The sequence below is a fragment of the Ranitomeya variabilis genome, chromosome 1 (assembly GCF_051348905.1).
Source record: "Ranitomeya variabilis isolate aRanVar5 chromosome 1, aRanVar5.hap1, whole genome shotgun sequence".
Lineage (NCBI taxonomy): Eukaryota > Metazoa > Chordata > Amphibia > Anura > Dendrobatidae > Ranitomeya > Ranitomeya variabilis.
Window position 1 is genome coordinate 514,185,173 of NC_135232.1, and position 23,474 is coordinate 514,208,646.

A 23,474-nucleotide genomic window follows, 5' to 3' on the forward strand; every position below is an offset into this window, starting at 1 on the left:
CTGAGACAACTGATCCCATACTTGGACACTCTGAAGAGCTGTTCAGTTTTCCATTTCAAGATTCAGAAATCTCTGCCGGTCAACTGGAAGAGGGGAAAGATGAGATCGCATGTAGAGCTGCCCAAAGCTTTTACCAGCCCCGGTCACATGAAGGTGATGTTGGGAAAGTGTCACAAGAGGTGGACGATGATGAGACACAATTGCCAGAAAGTCAAGAGGAGGAGCAGGGTGTGGATGTGGAAGACGAGGTGGTGGATGGATGACATAGTGACTGACCCAACCTGGCAGGAGGACATGCATAGCAAGGACAGCAGCACAAATGGGGAAGGAGGCATATCCCCAAACAGGCTGGAAGAAGCAATGTGGTGGCCACAGACAGAAGACGTGCATCCGTTCTCCGTAACACCAACATGAGTGAAGTTGCAATTCCACCTGTGAGATCTTCCCGAGTCTGACTATTTTTTAAAGACTCTGCCGATAACCCCAAACAGGCCATTTGCAGCACCTGTCATGCCTGCATCAGCAGGGGTAGCCAAACAACCAGCCTGACCACCACCAGCATGATCAGGCACATGCAAGCAAAGCACCCACTTTGTGGGCTGAACCCCAGGCTCCAAGACCACTGTCTGCTGGTCACACCACTGCTTCTTCCACTGTTTTGCGTAGAAGCCAATCCTCAGTACATCATGCATGTGAAGATGCCACTAGCCCTGCACCTGTTGTGGCCCACAGTCAAGCAGCACCATCAGCAAGCGCGTTCACGTCCTTGTCCCAGCACAGCGTTCAGTTGTCTATAACCCAGTCTTTGGATCGCAAGCAGAAATACCCAGCCAACGCCCCACAGGCCACAGTCCTCAATTCTAATGTTTCTCTTCTGCTTGCGCTAGAAATGCTGCCTTTTAGGCTTGTTGAGACGGAAGCTTTCTGCAACCTGATGGCGGCGACCGTCCCAAGGTACTCGGTCCCCAGTTGCCACTAATTCTACTGGTGTGCCATACCGGCATTACACCAGCATGTGTACCACAACATTACCTGTACCCTCAACAATGCTGTTACCTGGAAAGTCCACCTACCCACGGACACGTGGACACGAGCTTGTGGGAAGGGACGGTATATCGCAATGACGGCACACTGGATTAGCATAGTGGAAGCCGGGACACAGTCGGACCTTGGGATGGAACACATCCTCCCCACGCCGAGGATTGCTGGCCCTCAGGGTTGCCTCCACAGTCTACAGCTCCTGCACCTCCTCCTCCTCCTCTTTATCCTCCATGTCTGAAATCAACACATCAGTCAGAAGCTGGAAGCACTGCAGCACTGCCTCAGCCAAGCGGCAACATGCTGTGCTGAAGCTAATCTGCATAGGTGACAAACCGCACAATGCAGAAGAGTTGTGGACAGCGCTGAAAGAGCAGTCAGATGTTTGGATGACACCACTCAACCTACTGCCAGGCATGGTCATGTGTGACAATGGCGTAACCTGATGGCGGCTCTGAGGCACGGTGTGCTCACACTCATACCTTGCTTGGCCCTCATGGTTCAACATTTTTTGAAAAGCTACCGGAGCTGCTGGATCTGCTAGTGAAAGTACGCCGTCTGTCTGCCCATTTTAGAAAGTCAGCTACAGCTTCAGCCCCCTTGCCGTGCTTCAGCAGCGGTTTCAGCTTCCAGCTCACCGACCGTTGTGTGATGTCCCCACGCGCTGGAACTGTACGCTGCATATGTTGGAAAGGATTTGTGAGCAGAAGAGGGCCGTTGTTGACTACCAACATCAACAAGGCTGTCGAATTTCAGGTCAGGCTCCACACATAAGACCTCAGGAGTGGACATGGATGTCAGACATATGTAACATCCTCCAAAACTTTGAGGATTGCACCAAGATGGTGAGCGGCGATGATGCCATAATTAGCATCACCATCCCGCTTCTCAGCATTCTGAAAAACTCTCTGCTCACAATCAAAGAGGATGCATTGCAGGCAGAGCACGAGGACATGGAGCAAGGAAACATACAGGGGGATTACACTCAGCCCAGCCTCATGTCTTCTCAACATGGATTGGTAGGCAATGAGGAGGAGGAGGAAGAACAGAGCTACTTTCATACGCTATAGACGGTACTACAAACACATCTGTATTAGCTTCTGTTCAGCGGGGATGGCCTGAGGACAGGGAGGAGGAGGATGAGGAGGAGGAGTACAGCATGGTCAGTCGTCCTGTTGGAGAAGACATGGAAGTCTTGCCTGTTAGCAGTCTGGCATGCATGGCTGACTTTATTTTGCACTGCATTTCACGTGACCCTCGGATTCTCAAAATTTTTGGTGACGCTCATTACTGGTTGGTGACACTTCTATACCCACCCTACAAGGAGAACTTTTAATCTCTTCTGCCTGAGGCAGAGAGGTGTACTAAAATGTTCCAGTACCACAGGGCCCTTGTAGCGGAATTACTTAGAAAATTCCCATGTGAGAACGCTGGCAGCAGATGTCAGAATTTGTTGTACAACCAAGGACTTCAAGCGAGAGAGACAGAAGTACAATCCAGATCAGGCAGGGGAACAATGGCCAAGTTCTGGGACAGCTTTCTCAGACCCTCCCATCGGGGTGGCACAGAGGCAAGGGGTGCTGTCACAAGAAGAGCAATGTTTGTGAAGATGGTGAGGGAGTACCTTGCAGATCGTACAAATGTCCTCCGTGATTCCTCTGTGCCTTTTAATTATTGGGTATCCAAGCTGGACACGTGGCATGAACTGGCTGTCTACACCTTGGAGGTCCTGACTAGTGTTGAGCATTCCGATACCGCAAGTATCGGGTATCGGCCGATACTTGCGGGTATCGGAATTCCGATACCGAGATCCGATACTTTTGTGGTATCGGGTATCGGTATCGAAACAACATTAATGTGTAAAAGAAAGAATTAAAATAAAAAATATTGCTATACTCACCTCTCCGACGCAGCCTGGACCTCACCGAGGGAACCGGGAGCCTTCTTTGCTTAAAATGCGCGCTTTTCCTTCCTTCCGTGACGTCACGGCTTCTGATTGGTCGCGTGAAGCCCATGTGGCCGCGACGCGACCAATCACAGCAAGCCGTGACGTAATTTTCAGGTCCTTCTAGGCATTCAGTATTTTAAAATTACGTTCCGGCGTTGTGATTGGTCGCGTCGCGGTCACATGGGCGACGCGACCAATCACAAGCCGTGACGTCACGGGAGGCAGGAGACGCGCGCATTTTAAAATGCGCGCGTGTCCAGCCTCCCGTGACGTCACGGCTTGTGATTGGTCGCGTCGCCCATGTGACCGCGACGCGACCAATCACAACGCCGGAACGTAGTTTTAAAATCCTGAAGGACCTGAAATTACGTCACGGCTTGCTGTGATTGGTTGCGTCGCGGCCACATGGGCGACGCGACCAATCACAAGCCGTGACGTCACGGGAGGCTGGACACGCGCGCATTTTAAAATGCGTGCGTCTCCTGCCTCCCGTGACGTCACGGCTTGTGATTGGTCGCGTCGCCCATGTGACCGCGACGCGACCAATCACAACGCCGGAACGTAATTTTAAAATACTGAATGCCTAGAAGGACCTGAAAATTACGTCACGGCTTGCTGTGATTGGTCGCGTCGCGGCCACATGGGCTTCACGCGACCAATCAGAAGCCGTGACGTCACGGAAGGAAGGAAAAGCGCGCATTTTAAGCAAAGAAGGCTCCCGGTTCCCTCGGTGAGGTCCAGGCTGCGTCGGAGAGGTGAGTATAGCAATATTTTTTATTTTAATTCTTTATTTTACACATTAATATGGTTCCCAGGGCCTGAAGGAGAGTTTCCTCTCCTTCAGACCCTGGGAACCATCAGGGATACCGTCCGATACTTGAGTCCCATTGACTTGTATTGGTATCGGGTATCGGTATCGGATTAGATCCGATACTTTGCCGGTATCGGCCGATACTTTCCGATACCGATACTTTCAAGTATCGGACGGTATCGCTCAACACTAGTCCTGACCTGTCCTGCTGCTAGTGTTCTGTCAGAGAGGGTTTTTAGTGCCGCTGGAGGGATTATAACAGATAAGCGCATCCGCCTGTCAACTGAAAATGCTGATAGACTGACTCTTATCAAAATAAACAAGGCCTGGATTGCGAAAGACTTATGTACACCACCAAGTGAAAACAGAGAAACATAACCTCAAATACATTCTCTCTTTTGGGGAGGTGTATTCTCATGCACCTATTCACAACAACACATGGGTATATGCTTCCAGATTTTGTCTGATTGTTTTTATCCCCCTCCTTATCCTCATCCTCCTCATCCAGAACCACTATATCACCAGGGTGAACATGGTCTGTACGGTATATGTTGGCCAAGGGGGCTGTGATGGCACTCTTTTTTTATTTTTTTAAAAAGGACAACACATTGGGGAATTGGGCATGGCATTACATTGGGCCTACTTCTTAACTCTGTCTCCTGCAATCTGTCTTGTACCTGCCAGTAGATCACCAGGGTGAACGTGCTCTGTACTGTTATAGGCCAGTAAATTTTGGGCAAGGGGGCTGTAATGGCTAAAATGTACTTGCCACTAGATCACCAGAGTGAACGTGCTCTGTACGGTGCATTTTGGCCAAGGGGGCTGTGATGGCACTTTTATTTTTTTTAAAAAGGACAACACAATGGGGAATTGGGCATGACATTACATTGGGCCTACTTCTTAACTCGGTCTCCTGCAATTTGTCCTGTACCTGCCACTAGATGACCAGGGTCAACGTGCACTGTACAGTGTATTTTGGCCAAGGGTGCTGTCATGCCACTCTTATTTTTTAAAAAAAGGATTTTACATTGGGGAATTGGGCATGACATTACTTTGGGCCTACTTCTTAACTCTGTTTCCTGCAATCTGTCCAATTCCTGCCTGTAGATCACCAGGGTGAAGCTTGGTCAAGGGGGTCTGTGATGGCACTAGTCTATTTTTACAAAAGGTACCCCCCATTGGTGAAACCACATCCTTGTTGGAAAACACTTCATAACATTTGTGTACCTTAAAGAGCTCACTTGAAAAGCTCCTTTTTGTGTTGCCTGGTTGCTAACATTGGACACAATACACTTCATATAAATTTGATAAAGCAATGCTGTTACTTTGCCTCAGTAGTTGGTAAAAAATATAGCTTTGTCCACTATATTTGTTTCTCTCCTTGCGAGCCTTAACTTTGTCTGCAAAGTAAAAATGGAGAATATACAAATGGCGATTTGTAAACAAATTTGAAATTGGCTGAATACATTCGGTATACACTATTGTAGCGCCCCCACTGCCGCAGGGCCGAGGGGTACCCGGTACCGGGCCTCTGAGTCTCTGCTCTGAGGTTGTCACGGTGGCTAGACCCGGTCCGTGACCCTGCTGAGGGGCGCCCAATGAAAGGTGTGGATGGTGGTGGTAGTGTTATGGTGCGGTGCAGGTCGCAGTAAATAACGAGGACACCAGATTGCAGTCTCTTTACCTCTTTACTGAAGGCTTCAGGATCCTCAGTCCGGAATACGGTTAACCGGGCTGCGCAAGTCCGGCCGGTCCGATGGCACCTCCAGAGTTCCCTTTGCAGGTGGAAATCTGTGCCTACCTTCTAGCGCTTGTGTGTTGTGGTCCTCCCCTGCTGTGCTTACGGGATAGTCCCCACAACTGTTGTGTCTGTTTCTGAAGTTCCCTCACAACTCGATTCTGATGTTCTTCTTCGTCCCCCATATGATATGGCTAGGATGCACCCGTATAACGGGTAGGCTCGGAGCTCTTCCTGGACCCTAGTGTCGCCCTTCTCCTGTTGTTGCCCCCTGTGTCTTCGTAGGTGATTTGTGTGAGACAGCCCGCCTATAGCTGACTGTCCTGCCGTAGGTTTGAAGTTAGGCCTGGAGCTCTATACTTCCTCGGCGTTCCGGCCACCGGCTACGCGCCTCAGTAGGATGTTGCCTCGTCTTACAGCACGACTCCTACTGGTGTTTCTCCTTGTTGCGTTGATCTCGTTTCTTACTCAGCACAATAAACCTCGCTTCTTGTCCTTTCTTAGGGTACCGCCGCTATCAGGTGCAGGCGCGGTCCTGTAACGTTCTCTCTGTTCGCTAGGCCTCTGTCAGGATCCCACCCCTGACAGGGACCCCCCTGAGTCTCTCCCCGCAACACCCTCTGCCACAGGGTGTTGCCTGTTCGATTCCCAGTCAGCTTCTCTCTCACTTCCTATCCAACCCCCAGTTTTACCAGATTGTGAGGAGTGGCCTAATACATAGCACCCTTAGCTCCCCCTGGAGGCCAGACTGTGAAGTGCATTGGTGTCTGTGATACCTGGTCAGGTGGACTCCTTTAGTGCCATCAGACGTACCATAGCCCCCCTTAGCGGTGGAGCATCAGTACTGCAACGACCAGGACTCTGGGGCGCTGCACTATCATGTAGCTGCATTTCTTGTAAAACATTTAGAGATGTGACAGACAATGCCCATAGTGACACAATCTTGATAAATGTTTGTTTATTCACTTCACAAACAGTTCTGAGCCTCTATATGTTTGCTGTTTGTTATTGTAAAACATTAAGGTTTACTGAAACTATCCCGGTGGTGGTTTGATCTAAATCCTTGTGGCTTTTATTTTCTAGGGGTTTATGGCCCCTCATCTGATGACTCCATGATATCTCAGATTCATGCAACCTTGAAAAGTGGCCACTTGAAGGTGTGGGTGAAACTAGAGTTACTACATAATGTTATTCACTATATAAGACCAGAGAAACATGACTAAGACAGATGCCAAAACTGGGGTACCTGTACATGTACGGTGTGCTGATACCTGCAAAATTGGGGATGCCTATGCAGTGTAGGTAATCTCCCAGGGGTTCTCTGTATTGGTGTTGCTCTCTAATATTCCAGACGGATGATGTTTAAAAGCCTCTTGGCGATGATCTAACTATACTGTGTGTAGTTAATCTTCATATATACCTAATCACTATATTTATTTAATCCTTACATGTACTTATTAACCTGTGTATGTTAACACATACAAAAGTGTATGCACTCACACTATTCAATCATACTATTCCTTGAATTTTGTAGTTTGCAATAAAATTGCCTTGTATTGCAAGTGTTAGCCTTTTCTAAAGCCGTATCTGAACCTTAGTGTTAAAAACATGTCAAATAAAATTGCAAAATTCTCCTGTAAATAATTGTGTAAAGAGGGAACCATCATACCATTAAAAAATACGAGTGAATTTTCCTGGGCCCATCCAATATGTGGGTTCCAAGGCCTAATGGGGTGCATATGACTGACTATGCAGCAGGGCTCGCCTTCCTGGCAATGTATAAAACAAAGGAGTATGGAGCACACAATGCATATTGTGAAGTGGATTCTCATGGGCGCATCCAGTATGTGGGTTCCAAGGCCTAATGGGGTGCATATGACTGACTATGCAGCAGGGCTCGCCTTCCTGCCAATGTATAAAAAAAAGGAGTATGCAGCACAAAATGCATATTGTGAAGTGGATTTTCATGGTCCCATCCAGTTTATGGGTTCCAAGGCCTAATGGGGTGCATATGACTGACTATGCAGCAGGGCTCGCATACCTGCCAATGTGTAAAACAAAAGAGTACGGAGTGCAAAATGCATATTGTGAAGTGGATTTTCATGGTCCCATCCAGTATGTGGGTTCCAAGGCGTAATGGGGTGCCTATGAGTATGCAGCAGGGCTCGCCTTCCTGCCAATGTATAAAACAAAGGAGTATGAAGCACAAAATGCATATTGTGAAGTGGATTTTCATGGGCCCATCCAGTATGTGGGTTCCAAGGCGTACTGGGGTGCATATGAGTATGCAGCAGGGCTCGCTTTCCTGCCAATATATAAAACAAAGGAGTATGGAGCACAAAATGCATATTGTGAAGTGGATTTTCATGGGCCCATCCAGTATGTGGGTTCCAAGGCCTAATCGGGTGCATATGACTATGCAGTAGGGCTCGCCTTCCTGCCAATGTATAAAACAAAGGAGTATGGAGCACAAAATGCATATTGTTAAGTGGATTTTCCAGGACCCATCCACTATGTAGGTTCAAAGGCTTATTGGGGTGCATATGAATTGGGAGCAGAGCAGGCTTTGAATTCAATGCAACACTTTTTCAGGAGTCCCCCCTGGACATCTTTTGGCAGGGGTATTGTGGTGCATCGTAATTCTTGGCAGCCCATCCACTCACAGCATAGGCTACAACAGCTTAGGAGACCCACTGTTTCATAATGGCCCTTAAGGCCCTTAAGTAGATTAATGCCGCCTGATGCACCAGTAAAAATAGGCTCTGTGACTTTAAGAGTCCCTCCTTCGTACATGAAACAAGATGGGTCTGCTTACGTGTCACACACCACATGGCCAGCTAGGGGTGTTAAATGTTACAATGACACTTCCCAGTGAATGCATTTGTAGTGGTTGAAAGCAATGTTAAAGCTGAAAAATGCTTACGAAAAGCAGCGTCTGAACTAAGCCTAAGTGGGGGAGGAAATTTTCAGTCTGGGGTTAAATATTTGGCCTTACAGGCAAGTCATTAACCTGCAAAGGATGTACCTTGACATATTTCCAAGCGAAACCCGTTTTGGCTTCGTTTTCATGTGTTTTTTGTGGCACCAGGAAAAATGGCATGAATCTCGGAAAAAAATTATTAAAACTGTGAACTAGGAGTCAGGAATGCTTCCAGGGGCGATCCCCATGAGGTCCCGTATCATTTGAGCAGTGTTTCCATCATTTTCAGATGTTTGTAGACCTTAAAAGGACCCCGGGGGTGATTGCGGTAAAAATACTCGGGTCTCCCATAGACTTACATTGGGCTTGTTGTTCTGGCCGAGTACCCGAGTATACCAATCTGCTCGACCTGAGCAACGAGCACCCGAGCAATTTAGTGCTCGCCCATCACTAATCTCTGTGACAGGCCCCATATATCTGCGTGCTCCAAGTTTGGGAATTTTAGGCTGGTATTCCAGTGTTTTTCCTATCTGATATTTTAGTTATATACAGCACTATTTAGCAGACCTCCAAAAAATTACAGGCCACATACTTGGTAGTGTGGTATTTTCATGACAGGCCACATATATCTGCGTGCTCCAAGTTTGGGCATTTTAGGCCGGGATTCCAATGTTTTTCCTGTCTGTTACTCTAGTTATATAAAGCACTTTTTAGCAGACCTAAAAAAAAAAATACAGGCCACATATTTGGCAGTGTGATATTTCCGTGACATGCCTCATATATCTGCGTGCTCCAAGTTTAGGCATTTTAGGCCGGTATTCCATTGTTTTTCCTGGTCTGTTACATTAGTTATATACAACATTATTTTGCATTAAAAAATAAAAAATACAGGCCACATATTTGGCAGTGTGGTATCTCCGTGACAGGCCTGATATATGTGTATGCTCCAAGTTTGGTCATATTAGTCTGGTATTCCAGTGTATTTTCTGTATGTTACTCTAGTTATAAACAGTACTATTTAGCAGACCTAAAAAAAAATACAGGTCATAGATTTGGCAGTGTATATCTCCATGACAGGCCTCATATATCTGCATGCTCCAAGTTTGGGCATTTTATGCCAGTATTCCAGTGTTTTTCTGGTCTGTTACTTTAGTTATATACAGCACTATTTAGCAGACCTAAAACAAAATACAGGCCACATATATGGCAGGGTGGTATCTCCGTGACAGGCCTCATATATATGCATGCTCCAAGTTGGGGCATTTTAGGCCGGTATTCCAGTGTATTTCCTGCCTGTTACTTTAGTTATATACAGCACTATTTAGCAGACCTTAAAAAAATACAGGCCACATATATGGCAGGGTGGTATCTCCGTGACAGGCCTCAAATATCTGCGTGCTCCAAGTTTGGGCATTTAGGCTGATATTCCAGTGTTTTTATTGTCTGTTAATCTAGTTATACACAGCACTATTTTGCATTAAAAAAAATAAAAAATACAGGCCACAAATTTGGCAGTGTGGTATCGCTGTGACAGGCCTCATATCTGCGTGCTCCAAGTTTGGGCATTTTAGGCCAGTATTCCAGTGTTTTTTCTGTCTGTTACTATAGTTATATACAGCACTATTTAGCAGACCTGCAAAAAAATACAGGCCACATTTTTGGCAGTGTGGTGTTTCCGTGACAGGCGTCATATATCTGCGTGCTCCAAGTTTGGGCATTTTAGGCCAGTATTCCAGTGTTTTTCCTGTCTGATATTTTAGTTATATACAGCACTATTTAGCAGACCTAAAAAAAAAATACAGGCCACATATTTGGCAGTGTGGTATTTCCGTGACAGGCCTCATGTATCTGCGTGCTCGAAGTTTGGGCATTTTAGGCCGGTATTCCAGTGTTTTTCCTGTCTGTTAATCTAGTTATATACAGCACTATTTTGCAGTGAAAAAAAATGAAAAATGAAAGATACAGGCCACATATTTGGCAGTGAGGTATCTCCGTGACAGGACTCATCTATGTGTGCTAAAAATTTGGCAGTTTTAGGCCTACATATTCTAGTGTTTTTGCTGTCTGTTACCCTACTTATTGACACCAATTTGTTAACCAAAAAAACATTTTTAACTACAGACCATATAGTTTAAAGTGTGGTTTTCCTGCCACATATCACACACAAGTTCGCTACCAATTCAGCCATTTGTAGTGAACGTGTAAAATATTCTAGGCCATTTACAATGGGCAAGGCACATGGCAAGGGATGGGGAAGTGGACGTGATGGTGATGGTGCATGCCGAGACCGAGGCTGTGGGCAAGCTGAAATTGGGCCACAAAAAACACCCACATCTTCTCGCTGGACCTTAGTGTCCGAAGTCCTAGGGGACCGCAGCAAGACACCACTATTGAAGCCAGAGCAGTGTGAAAAGGTTGGATAGTGGATAATACTTCCAGTTACTTGGCCACCACCAGCACTCTGTCTTCCACACGGTTAAGTCTGAGTAGCACTGTTATTAATTAATACCTATTGCTATAAAAAATGGTTTGCATACAGTCTGCATATGCATGACAAGTGAGAGAAATATCCTCAGTCATGTGAACCTACTCTTAGACGGTCCTTTGCTAGTTCAGTCAATTTAAAAGAAATGCAGCCTACTGAACTATTTTTCTACAATAAAATGATGGCCAGCCAACCTGAAACAAAAGAGGTCCCACTGAAGCTAATGGGGTTCATCTGGTATCATTTTTTATCTGTCCTAGGGCAAACCTGTTTCTTGCAGTAGTTTAATTTTTCTGTTACTATCATGGAACAGAAAAAACTGAACTGCTAAAGCTAATTTGAAGCTTACCTAAGAGACAACTGTCTGGGATGCATAGAATGTATCAGATTACGTCAATATTACATACATCCCCACAATGTTAGAGAGGGTATAATGCATAAGAATCTGTAAATGTACGGTACTTATGTCCTTGGGGTTTAGCAGGTACTAAAGCAAGCAGTGAAAGTCCTTGGAACAGGAGAGAGGGCGGGAGAGAGAGGATGCTGAAGAACAGCAGAAGCATAGCACAGGATTGGTAATGAGGACAGCTGGAGGCAGGGCCGGTTTTAGACAAAGTGCGACCCTAGGCAAAATTCAAAGTGGGGCCCCAAATTCTGAAACATTGCACTAACAACCACACTACAGTCAATTCAGTACATTGAAGTGAGTTTTGAACTAATAACAGCATCTTTAAATGAGATTTAATAAAATAGTCTGTTTTATTCTTTCAATTAAAAGACTGTATTCTGGGTGTGTGTTTTCATGCGATATGACTATGGGGTTAGTAATGGGGGCGTCTTATTGATACCTCTCCATTACTAACCTCTGGGCTTGATATCACTTGACAATAAAAAGGTGACATCAACCAACCCCACTATCACCCCACTTGCCACCGGATCAGGGCAAGTGGGAAGAGCAAGGCTAAGGCCGGGGTCACGCTTGCGAGTGCAATGCAAGAAACTCATGCGAGTCTCTCATATCAATACCCAGTCCGACGGCAATTAGGACCGGAATATGCGGCTGCACAGAAATACCTACAACATGGAACATCTTAAAGATGCGCCTGAGAGCTGATGTTTTTAGCCTGGGGGGCAGTACCAATGGCCCCTTCAGAGGCTATTAATATCCGTCTGCATCCTGGACGAGCCCTACCCTTTCTCTGAGGGGGAACCAGAGTGTTCATATTAATATCATATTCAAATTGCCTCTTCTGAGAAAAAGAGGACTTAACTCTATAGCGCCACCTGTTGGAAGTAGCGATCCTACAAGTCACAATCAACCCTTTAATGAGTCGTGCAATATGACTTAGGATAAAAGCCAAATCAGTATCTCAATTTGCAGAGACGGTGTTTCGGGCTGTTGGCCCTCGCCCATAAGGAGAAACGTTACCCCTTAGACCCCGGTCCAGAGCCTCTCACCTAGTCAAATCAGTTCTCATGCTTCGCACTGACGAGGGCCAACAGCCCAAAATACCATGTCTGCAAATTGAGATACTGATTTGGCTTTTATCCCAAGTCATATTGCACGACTCGTTAAAGGGTTGACTGTGACTTGTAGGATCTCTACTTCCAACAGGTGGCGCTATAGAGTTAAGTCCTCTTTTTCTCAGAAGAGGCAATTTGAATATTTAATTTCCCAGAGGTGCATTGCACGGCGAATAAGCCTCCTTACCTTGACAAGCCAGCTGGTATGTCACTCTCCATAAGGAGATACATATTAATATCAGTCTGCAGCTGTCTACCTAGCCTTTGCTGGTAATTCATTATTGCAGGACCCCATGTCATTTTTTTTGGGGGGGTCCCCCATTTTAATAGCTAGCAAAGGCTAAATATACAGTTATGTGCTGATATTAATTGACTGGGAAGCTTCATGGGTATTACCCCCTTCCCAGGTTATCAACTTCATCCCCCAGCCATCGGCTGTCCCTCCGGTGGTTAAGAAATTTATGTGGGAGCCCACGTTATTGTTTTACAGACAAATAATCTTTTCATAATTAAATGTACAGTAAGCTTGCACACACACTGTACTAATTGTATATGTCACTGACATCTGCATAACTATCTTTTATATGTGTACATACTGTACGTAATTCATTTATTCTATCCTGTCGGGTACTGCTTTTATAGTACGTGGCTGCTTAATTGCCGGCTTCTCTTCTATCTATATATGTAATATACATACATATACAGCTCTGGCAAAAATTAAGAGACCAACACATCAAAACCATGTCTTGGGCAGCCCCATCTCCAGACCTGAACCACACTGCGCCAGAAGCAGTGTGAAAGACTGGTGGAAAGCATGCCAAGACGCATGAAAGCTGTGATTAAAACTCATGGTTATTCCACAAAATATTGATTTCTGAACTCTCCCAGAGTTAAAACATTAGTATTGTTGTTTCTAAATGATTATGACCTTATTTTCTTTGCATTATTTGAGGTCTGAAAGCAATGCATTTTTTTTGTTATTTTGACCATTTCTCATTTTCAGAAAATAAATACGAAATTTATAGCTTGGAAATTCGGAGACATGTTGTAAGAAGTTTATAGAATAAAAGAACAATATACATTTTACTCAAAAATATACCTATAAAGCGAAAAATCAGACAAACTGAACATTTTGCATTTTTCCAGAGCTGTATACACTGTGTGCAGAATTATTAGGCAAGTTGTATTTTAGAGGATTATTTTTATTATTGATCAACAACCATACCTCCCAACTTTTGAAAATGGAAAAGAGGGATAAAGTTTGCGGCATGCAACACGCGTCGCGGCAAATTTTAGGCCACGCCTCTGACCACACCCATTCATAATTAGTCACACCCATATCCACATCCCAACCACACCCATTTAGCACTGCTGATCACACTGTTTCATATACAATAATTATAAACAAAAAAATATGGCCACATAGTGCTCCATACTGTATAATGGCCACACATGATGCTCCATACTGTATAATGACCGCACATGATGCTCCATACTGTATAATGGCCACACATGATGCTCCATACTGTATAATGACTGCACATGATGCTCCATACTGTATAATGACCACACATGATGCTCCATACTGTATAATGACCACACATGATGCTCCATACTGCATAATGACCGCACTTGATGCTCCATACTGTATAATGGCCACTGATGCTCAATACTGTATAATGACCACACATGATGCTCCATACTGTATAATGGTCCCACATGATGCTCCATTCTGTATAATGACCACACATGATGTTCCATACTGTATAATAACCGCACATGATGCTCCATACTGTATATTGGCCGCACATGATAGTTCGTACCATATAATGGCCACACATAGCTACTTCTACACACGCGTCTGGCTCCGTACACTTTGCACACACGGCTCCGCTCTGTACACATGCACTCCGCTCCATACACCTTGTACACATGCAGCTCCGCTCCATACATCTCATACACACACGGCTCCGCTCCATACACCTCATACACACACAGCTCTGCTCCATACACCTCATACACACGGCTCCGCTCCGTACACCTCGTACACATTCAGCTTCGCTCCATACACCACGTACACACACGGCTCCGCTCCGTACACCTTGTACAAATTTTAGGCCACGCCTCTGACCACACCCATTCATAATTAGACACACCCATATCCACGTCCCAACCACACCCATTTAGCACTGCTGATCACACTCTTTCATATACAATAATTATAAACAAAAAATATGGCCACACAGTGCTCCATACTGTATAATGGCCACACATGATGCTCAATACTGTATAATGACCGCACATGATGCTCCATGCTGTATAATGACTGCACATGATGCTCCATACTGTATAATGACCACACATGATGCTCCATACTGTATAATGACCACACATGATGCTCCATACTGCATAATGACCGCACTTGATGCTCCATACTGTATAATGGCCACTGATGCTCAATACTGTATAATGACCACACATGATGCTCCATACTGTATAATGGTCCCACATGATGCTCCATTCTGTATAATGACCACACATGATGTTCCATACTGTATAATAACCGCACATGATGCTCCATACTGTATATTGGCCGCACATGATAGTTCGTACCATATAATGGCCACACATAGCTACTTCTACACACGCGTCTGGCTCCGTACACTTTGCACACACGGCTCCGCTCTGTACACATGCACTCCGCTCCATACACCTTGTACACATGCAGCTCCGCTCCATACATCTCATACACACACGGCTCCGCTCCATACACCTCATACACACACAGCTCTGCTCCATACACCTCATACACACGGCTCCGCTCCGTACACCTCGTACACATTCAGCTTCGCTCCATACACCACGTACACACACGGCTCCGCTCCGTACACCTTGTACAAATTTTAGGCCACGCCTCTGACCACACCCATTCATAATTAGACACACCCATATCCACGTCCCAACCACACCCATTTAGCACTGCTGATCACACTCTTTCATATACAATAATTATAAACAAAAAATATGGCCACACAGTGCTCCATACTGTATAATGGCCACACATGATGCTCAATACTGTATAATGACCGCACATGATGCTCCATGCTGTATAATGGTCACACATGATGCTCCATACTGTATAATGGCCCCTTATGATGCTCAATACAGTATAATGACGGCACATGATGCTCCATACTGTATAATGGCCACACATGATGCTCCATACTGTATAATGACCGCATATGATGCTCCATACTGTATAATGGCCCCTTATGATGCTCAATACAGTATAATGACGGCACATGATGCTCCATACTGTATAATGGCCACACATGATGCTCCATACTGTATATTGGCTGCACATGATGCTCCATACTGTATAATGGCCACACAGTGCTCCATACTGTATAATGACCACACATGATGCTCCATACTGTATAATGACCACACATGATGCTCCATACTGTATAATGAACGCACATGATGCTCCATACTGTATAATGACCACACATAATGCTCCATACTGTATAATAACCACACATGATGCTCCATACTGTATAATGGCCACACATGATGCTCAATACTGTATAATGACCGCACATGATGCTCCATGCTGTATAATGGCCACACATGATGCTCCATACTGTATAATGGCCCCTTATGATGCTCCATACTGTATAATGACCGCACATGATGCTCCATACTGTATAATGGCCACACATGATGCTCCATACTGTATAATGACCGCATATGATGCTCCATACTGTATAATGACCACACATGATGCTCCATACTGTATAATGACTGCACATGATGCTCCATACTGTATTATGACTGCACATGATGCTCCATACTGTATATTGGCCGCACATGATGCTCCATACTGTATAATGGCCCCGCATGATGCTCCATAATGTATAATGACCCCACATGATGCTCCATACTGTATAATGACCGCACATGATGCTCCATACTGTATAATGACTGCACATGATGCTCCATACTGTATATTGGCTGCACATGATGCTCCATACTGTATAATGGCCACACAGTGCTCCATACTGTATAATGGCCCCACATGATGCTCCATTCTGTATAATGACCACACATGATGTTCCATACTGTATAATGACCGCACATGAGGCTCCATACTGTATATTGGCTGCACATGATAGTTCGTACCGTATAATGGCCACACATAGCTACTTCTACACACGCGGCTGCGCTCCGTACACTTTGCACACACGGCTCCACTCCGTACACACGCGCTCCGCTCCATACACCTCGTACACATGCGGCTCCGCTCCATAACCTCATACACACACGGCTCCGCTCAATACACCTCATACACACACAGCTCCGCTCCATACACCTCATACACACACGGCTCCGCTCCGTACACCTCGTACACATTCAGCTCCGCTCCATACACCTCGTACACATTCAGCTCCACTCCGTACACCTCGTACACATTCAGCTCTGCTCCATACACCTTATACACACAGCTCTGCTACATCCACACTGTAAACACCTCCTGACCCCACGCAAGGCAGCTTACCTCATCCAGCAGCACCATGTGGCAAGTTGGCAACCAGCACAGCTGAGTCCTGCAATCCACGGAGGTCCCGATCATGTGACCCCTTACTCCTCCCCTCCTGTGACCTCATCACAGGTCCTGTGCGCACAAAGCAGGCAGCCAATATGTGGTGTAAGGCTCTGTGGTGCAGGGATGACCGGCTGATACATACTGCACTGCATACGGAAGGGTAAGGGGCACGGCTTAACACAAGGGGGCGTGTTGGCTGCTTCTCCTGCTGTCTGCGGTTAGCAGAGCGTCCCGTGCTGGACAGCGGGGCAAAGGCTCAAAACCGGGACAGTCCCACACAATGAGGGACTGTTGGGAGCTATGCAACAACTATGTTCTCAATCAACCCAAATGACTCATAAATATCAAAGCTTAATATTTTTGGAAGTTGGAGAGGGATTTTTTTAGATTTGGCTATCTTAGGAAGATATCTGTTTGTGCAGGTAACTATTACTGTGCAGAATTATTAGGCAACTTAATAAAAACCAAATATATTCCCATCTCACTTGTTTATTTTCACCAGGTAAACCAATATAACTGCACAAAATGTAGAAATAAACATTTCTGACATGCAAAAACAAAACTCCAAAAAATTAGTGACCAATATAGCCACCTTTGTTTATGATGACACTCAACAGCCTTCCATCCATAGATTCTGCAAGTTGCTTGATCTGTTTACGACCAACATTGCGTGCAGCAGCCACCACAGCCTCCCAGACACTGGTCCGAGAGGTATACTGTTTTCCCTCCCTGTAGATCTCACATTTTATGAGGGACCACAGGTTCTCTATGGGGTTCAGATCAGGTGAACAAGGGGGCCATGTCATTATTTTTTCTTCTTTGAGACCTTTACTGGCCAGCCACGCTGTGGAGTAGTTGGAGGCATGTGATGGAGCATTGTCCTGCAGGAAAATCATGTTTTTCTTGAACAATACCGACTTCTTCTTGTAACACTGCTTGAAGAAGTTGTCTTCCAGAAACTGGCAGTAGGTCTGGGAGTTGAGCTTCACTCCACCCTCAACCCGAAAAGGTCCGACAATTTCATCTTTGAAGATACCAGCCCATACCAGTCCCCACCTCCACCTTGCTGGCATCTGAGTCAGAGTGGAGCTCTCTGCCCTTTACTGATACAGCCTCTGGCCCATCCATTTGGCCCATCAAGAGTCACTCTCATTTCATCAAGAGTCACTCTCATTTCATCAGTCCGTAAAACCTTTGAAAAGTCAGTCTTAAGATATTTCTTGGCCCAGTCTTTTATCTTACGTTGCTTGTTCAAAGATGGTCGTTTTTCAGCCTTCCTTACCTTGGCAATATTCCTGAGTATTGCACGCCTAGTGCTTTTTGTTACTCCAGTAACATTGCAGCTCTGAAATATGGCAAAACTGGTGGCAAATGGCATCTTGGCAGCTTCACGCTTGATTTTCCTCAATTCATGGGCAGTTATTTTGCACCTTTTTTGCCCAACACGCTTCTTGCAACCCTGTTGGCTATTTGCCATGAAACGCTTGATTGTTCAGTGATCACGCTTCAAAAGTTTGGCAATTTCAAGACTGCTGCATCCCTGTGCAAGACATCTCGCAATTTTGGACTTTTCAGAGCCCGTCAAATCTCTCTTCTGACCCATTTTGCCAAGGGAAAGGAAGTTGCCTAATAATTAAGCACACCTTATATAGGGTTTTGATGTCATTAGACAACACCCCTCCTCATTACAGAGATGCACATCACCTGATTTACTTAATTGGTAGTTGGCTCTCAAGCCTGAACAGCTTGGAGTAGGACAACATGTATAAAAAGTAAAAGTGATCAAAATACAACTTGCCTAATAATTCTGCACACATTGTATATGGGGATTTGGATGTTTTGCCCCCAGCTGTTCACCCCCGGATGTTTGTACCCTTGTGGTTCATGAATTCAAATCCGTCGTCATGTGCGGGGACTAAATGTACCCAGGGGCGAACTGCTGGGGGCGAAACATCCTATAACCGTATACATGTGTGTGTCACTGACATCTATATATCTATCCTATGTGTATATACTTGCTTGACACTCGTCCGTTTTTTCAGTTCTGATATTGGAACTTTTTTCACACATATGTGTATGAGCCCTTACCACAATAGTAGCCATACTCTGTGTGATTTGAGCTCCTAAATTAAAGTGGTGTTATTAGGATAGGTCATCTATATCAGATTAGCCTGGTCTGACACTCAGCACATGCACAGATCAGTTGATCTCTGCTTCAGCTGCGGCCAAATGTAAACAGCTGAGCAGCACAGTTCCATCAACCGTGTACTGGTCGGGTGCTGCAGATCATATTTAGCAGCTGTTCAGCTCTGCAGCTACTTACATCCAGCTGGCACCGAAGCTGAGAACAACTATTTGAGATTATGCTAGGTGTCAGACCCTCACCAATCTGATTTGTAGTGAAGCATTCCTTTAATAAAAATATCCATATTTGTCATTACTTTTGTGTTTGCTCATCAACTTTCACTTGTTATTTTACTGCAAGGCTGCAATCACACAATGTGAATACACTTCAATGCATGCTTTCTGTTATTTATTTGTAAGAAGATGGTATAAATATATATACCTGGTCTCCAGTCCTTCCATGTATTCTTTCTTCTTCTTTCGACTTTCTTGTGCTGACTGTTTATTACGGATTTTACGTCTAATTTTCTTAAGGACACGTTCTTCATACTGTTGATTAAATGTATTACAAACATTTTCAACTCAAAAAGTGCATTGAAATTGTTCTGGTGGTTGTGGGGAAAGGTGGCCAAATAAAATGAATACTTCCGGTGCTTGCCATGACAGTGCCACAGCGGCTGCCTTCAGCTGCCTCTAAAGAAACCTACATGCCTGTTGCAGATTTCTGATGAAATTAGCATAACAGAGAATTTTGAGCCTCACTGCATTTGATAAAGATTAGAGATGAGTGAATATCTCAGTATTCCGTTCGGATTATGATCGCCGATTATGCAATATTCGCCTATTTATTTGTCGAATATTTGCCGAACATAGCTGAACGCCATTGGAGTCAATGGGAGGCAAAACTAAAATCATGCACAAAACCTTCAAACATTCCCAAAAGCTGCCAAAACAAATCAAATTATGAGCAGACAACTTACTGCCCCCCTAAATTCCCCTAAAAAGTGGTCTGAATTCACCCACAGAACAAATTTTAGAATGGCACAACAGCAATCAGCCATGCATGAGGTATCGGGGTCTGGGCCAGCATTTACAGCTTTGAATTGAACTTCAAATTAAGATGAGGTGAGTGAGGGTTCGGTGTAGGCCTGCTGTGCTGGGAGCCCTGATATGCATGCAACAGGTCAACCTGCTTTGATGCTCAGCCACACTCAGGTGGCACAAATATAAGTTTGGTAAACTACTATTGTCAGAAAAATGTAAGGATAGTAACACAGGTAGTTGACTCAAAGGAGGCCTGCCAGATTCAGAGGCCTACTACTACAGGCAACACACATGAATGAGACCCAACCAGGAGTGTACAAATTTCCAAAAATTAGTGGCAGACACCACCAAAGTTTCATCAATTTCACCAGAGTAGAAATTGTATAATGGGTAGGGACATCTCTTCCACTACAGCCAACCCAGCAGATGGTGAGACCCAATCAAGACTCTGCACATTCCCAAAAATTAGTGACAGACACCACCAAAGTGGCATCAATTTCACCAGAGTAGAAATAATATAATGGGGAGCAACAGCTATTCCACTACAGCCAACCCAGCAGATGTAGATCAAACCAGGAGTGTTCACATTTCCAACAAATAGTGGCAGACACCAACAAAATAGCATAAATTTCACTAGAGTAGAAATAGTATAATCGGGAGCGACATCTCTTCCACTACAGCCATACCAGCAGATGGAGACGCAATCAGGAGTCTTCAAATTTCAAAATATTGGTGCCTGACACCACCAAACTGGCATCAATTTCACGAGAGAAGAAATAGTATAATAGGGACCGACACGTCTTCCACTACAGCCAACCCAGCAGATGGAGACCCAATCAGGATTGTTTGCATTCCCAAAAATTAGTGGCAGACGCCACCGAAGTGGCATCAATTTCATTAGAGTAGAAATAGTATAATGGGTAGCGACAGCTCTTCCACTACAGCCAACCCAGCAGATGTAGACCAAACCAGGAGTGTTCACATTTCCAACAAATAGTGGCAGACACCAACAAAGCAGCATCAATTTCACCAGTGTAGAAATAGTATAATGAGGAGAGATATATCTTCCACTACAGCCAACAAAGCAGATGGAGACGCAATCAGGAGTCTTCAAATTTCAAAATATTAGGGCCTGACACCACCAAAGTGGAATCAATTTCACAAGAGAAGAAATAGTATAATAGGGACCGACACGTCTTCCACTACAACCAGCCCAGCAGATGGAACCCAATCAGGAGTGTTCACATTTCCAACAATTAGTGGCAGACACTAGAGAGATGCGAATATTTTAATGTTCGATTTGGATTGTGATCGCCGAATTTGCAATACTCGCCAATTAGTTTGTCGAATATTCACCAAAAATAACTGAACAACATTCACATCAATGGGATGCAAATAAAAAGCATGCACAACACCTTATAACGGCCCCAAATGCTGCCAAAACACATAAAATAAGGGACAGACGTCAGGAAAGTGGCCTCAATTCACTCACAGTACAAATTGCAGCTTGACACTGCAGCAATCAGCCAGGCATGAGGTATTAGGGGTCTGGAACACCATTTACAGCTTTCAATTGAATGTCACAGTAAGACAAGGTGGGTGAGGGATCGGTGTAGGCCTCCTTTGCTGGGAGCCCTGATACTGTTAGGGTTTGCAGGACGCACCGAATATATTTATTGAGGTGATTGGTGCGTTCGCAACCCGGGATCCACCGTGCAGGAATATCCTGCTGCTAAGTGGATGGCGGCGCTAAATGGCGGTAATAACCAGCTCTGTTAGCTTCACAGAGTGGCCGAGAAGACAAAGCTCTGTGCCCTGTTTACTCTCACAGAGACACAGGCTAACTACCCAGATGAGAGCAGTCAGTGGTCATCCATGCATACTACACTCCTCGACTGAGGTGCCAGCATTCTAAGGGCTTATTTCAGCCGGGTCCCTGAACACATTCACACAAATGACCACAATGGCGCAAAGCATGTAACATATGAGGATACTAGCGCATGGCCGTGCGGCCATGCGAGCCTTAAATAGCTGTAGCACCTACAGGACCTTAAAGAAGAGGACCAATGAGATATTGCCATACCTGAGCATATGACCCTAGATCTCCACTGAGAGATCTTGCCCTGGGCATGCTCAGTGTGTGCAGAGCAGGACTTAGTCCTAGCACCTATAGGACCTTCTTGAAAGGACCAATGGACTTGGCTGCAGAAGCTGAACATGTGACCCCTGATCTCCAGTGAGAGATCTTGCCCTGGGCATGCTCAGTATGTGCAAAGCAGGACTTTGTCCCCGGAAAGCCTGTTCGCCGTAAATCAGTCCAGGGTACAATAGTAGAGCCTGGAGAGGCAGCAATAACCCTTTGCACTGAATCAGACTCAGTGAGACGCTGGGACCGACGTCTCCACTGAGCAGGCTCCACTGCGGCCGATGAAGAATGGGAGACCACAGCAGAGACGGATCGAGATTCCCCCTGTTTAGCAGAGGAATCTCGACTTCTAACAGATACCACATGCAACACCCTTACCTGCTTTCATGCTGAGTCACATTCAGGTGGCACAAATATCAGTTTGGTAGACTACCATTTTCAGAAAAATGTAAGGATACTAACAAGGGTAGTTGAGTCCAAGGAAGAGGAGGCCTAATGGACTCTGAGGCCTACTGCTACAGGCAACACGCATGAAGGAGACCCAACCAGGAGTATTCACATTTCCAAAAATTATTGGCAGACACCACCAAAGTGGCATCAATTTCACCACAGTACAAATAGTATATTCTCCCTGACAGAAGTTATGTCACTTATCCATGTTATGTATAATAAAAGCTTATAACCTGACGTTAAATTCATCCATTGGTTGTATAAATTATTCTTTTGAAAGCTGAAACCCTCCGAAATGTGGTTTAGGTTGAGAAAATAAATTGGCATCAATGCAGAAATATTGATCAGTTAATGGACACAGAATGGTCAGATACTGGCAAGACAAAAGTTTTGTCACCTGGTCATATAGTGCACCCAATCCTAGTTTACATCCTCACCTGTGCTCAGTAAATGATCAGTTAATTAGTGTGTGCGTATAAAAAGAAACCCAGCACCCCAGACCTTCACTTGAACTGCAACTTGAGCTCTGACAACATGCCAAAAATCCACACTGCAACCAAAGCCTGGATTATCAAGAGGCTGAAGACCAGATCCACTGCAGAGGTGGCTGGCACCATAAAGGTGTCTCAGCGTCAAGTAC

The 23,474-nt window shown here is 45.1% G+C and overlaps 1 protein-coding gene across 1 annotated transcript in view; it reads right to left on the bottom strand.

Annotated features, from left to right (window-relative positions):
* LOC143766098 (cyclic AMP-responsive element-binding protein 3-like protein 3) overlaps positions 1-23,474 on the bottom strand; it is a 333,158-nt gene that overhangs the window by 195,522 nt on the left and 114,162 nt on the right. Inside the window, exon 6 of the mRNA XM_077253493.1 lies at positions 19,637-19,743. Within this exon, the coding sequence (XP_077109608.1) occupies positions 19,637-19,743 (107 nt within the window). The remainder of the gene's footprint in view (positions 1-19,636; positions 19,744-23,474) is intronic.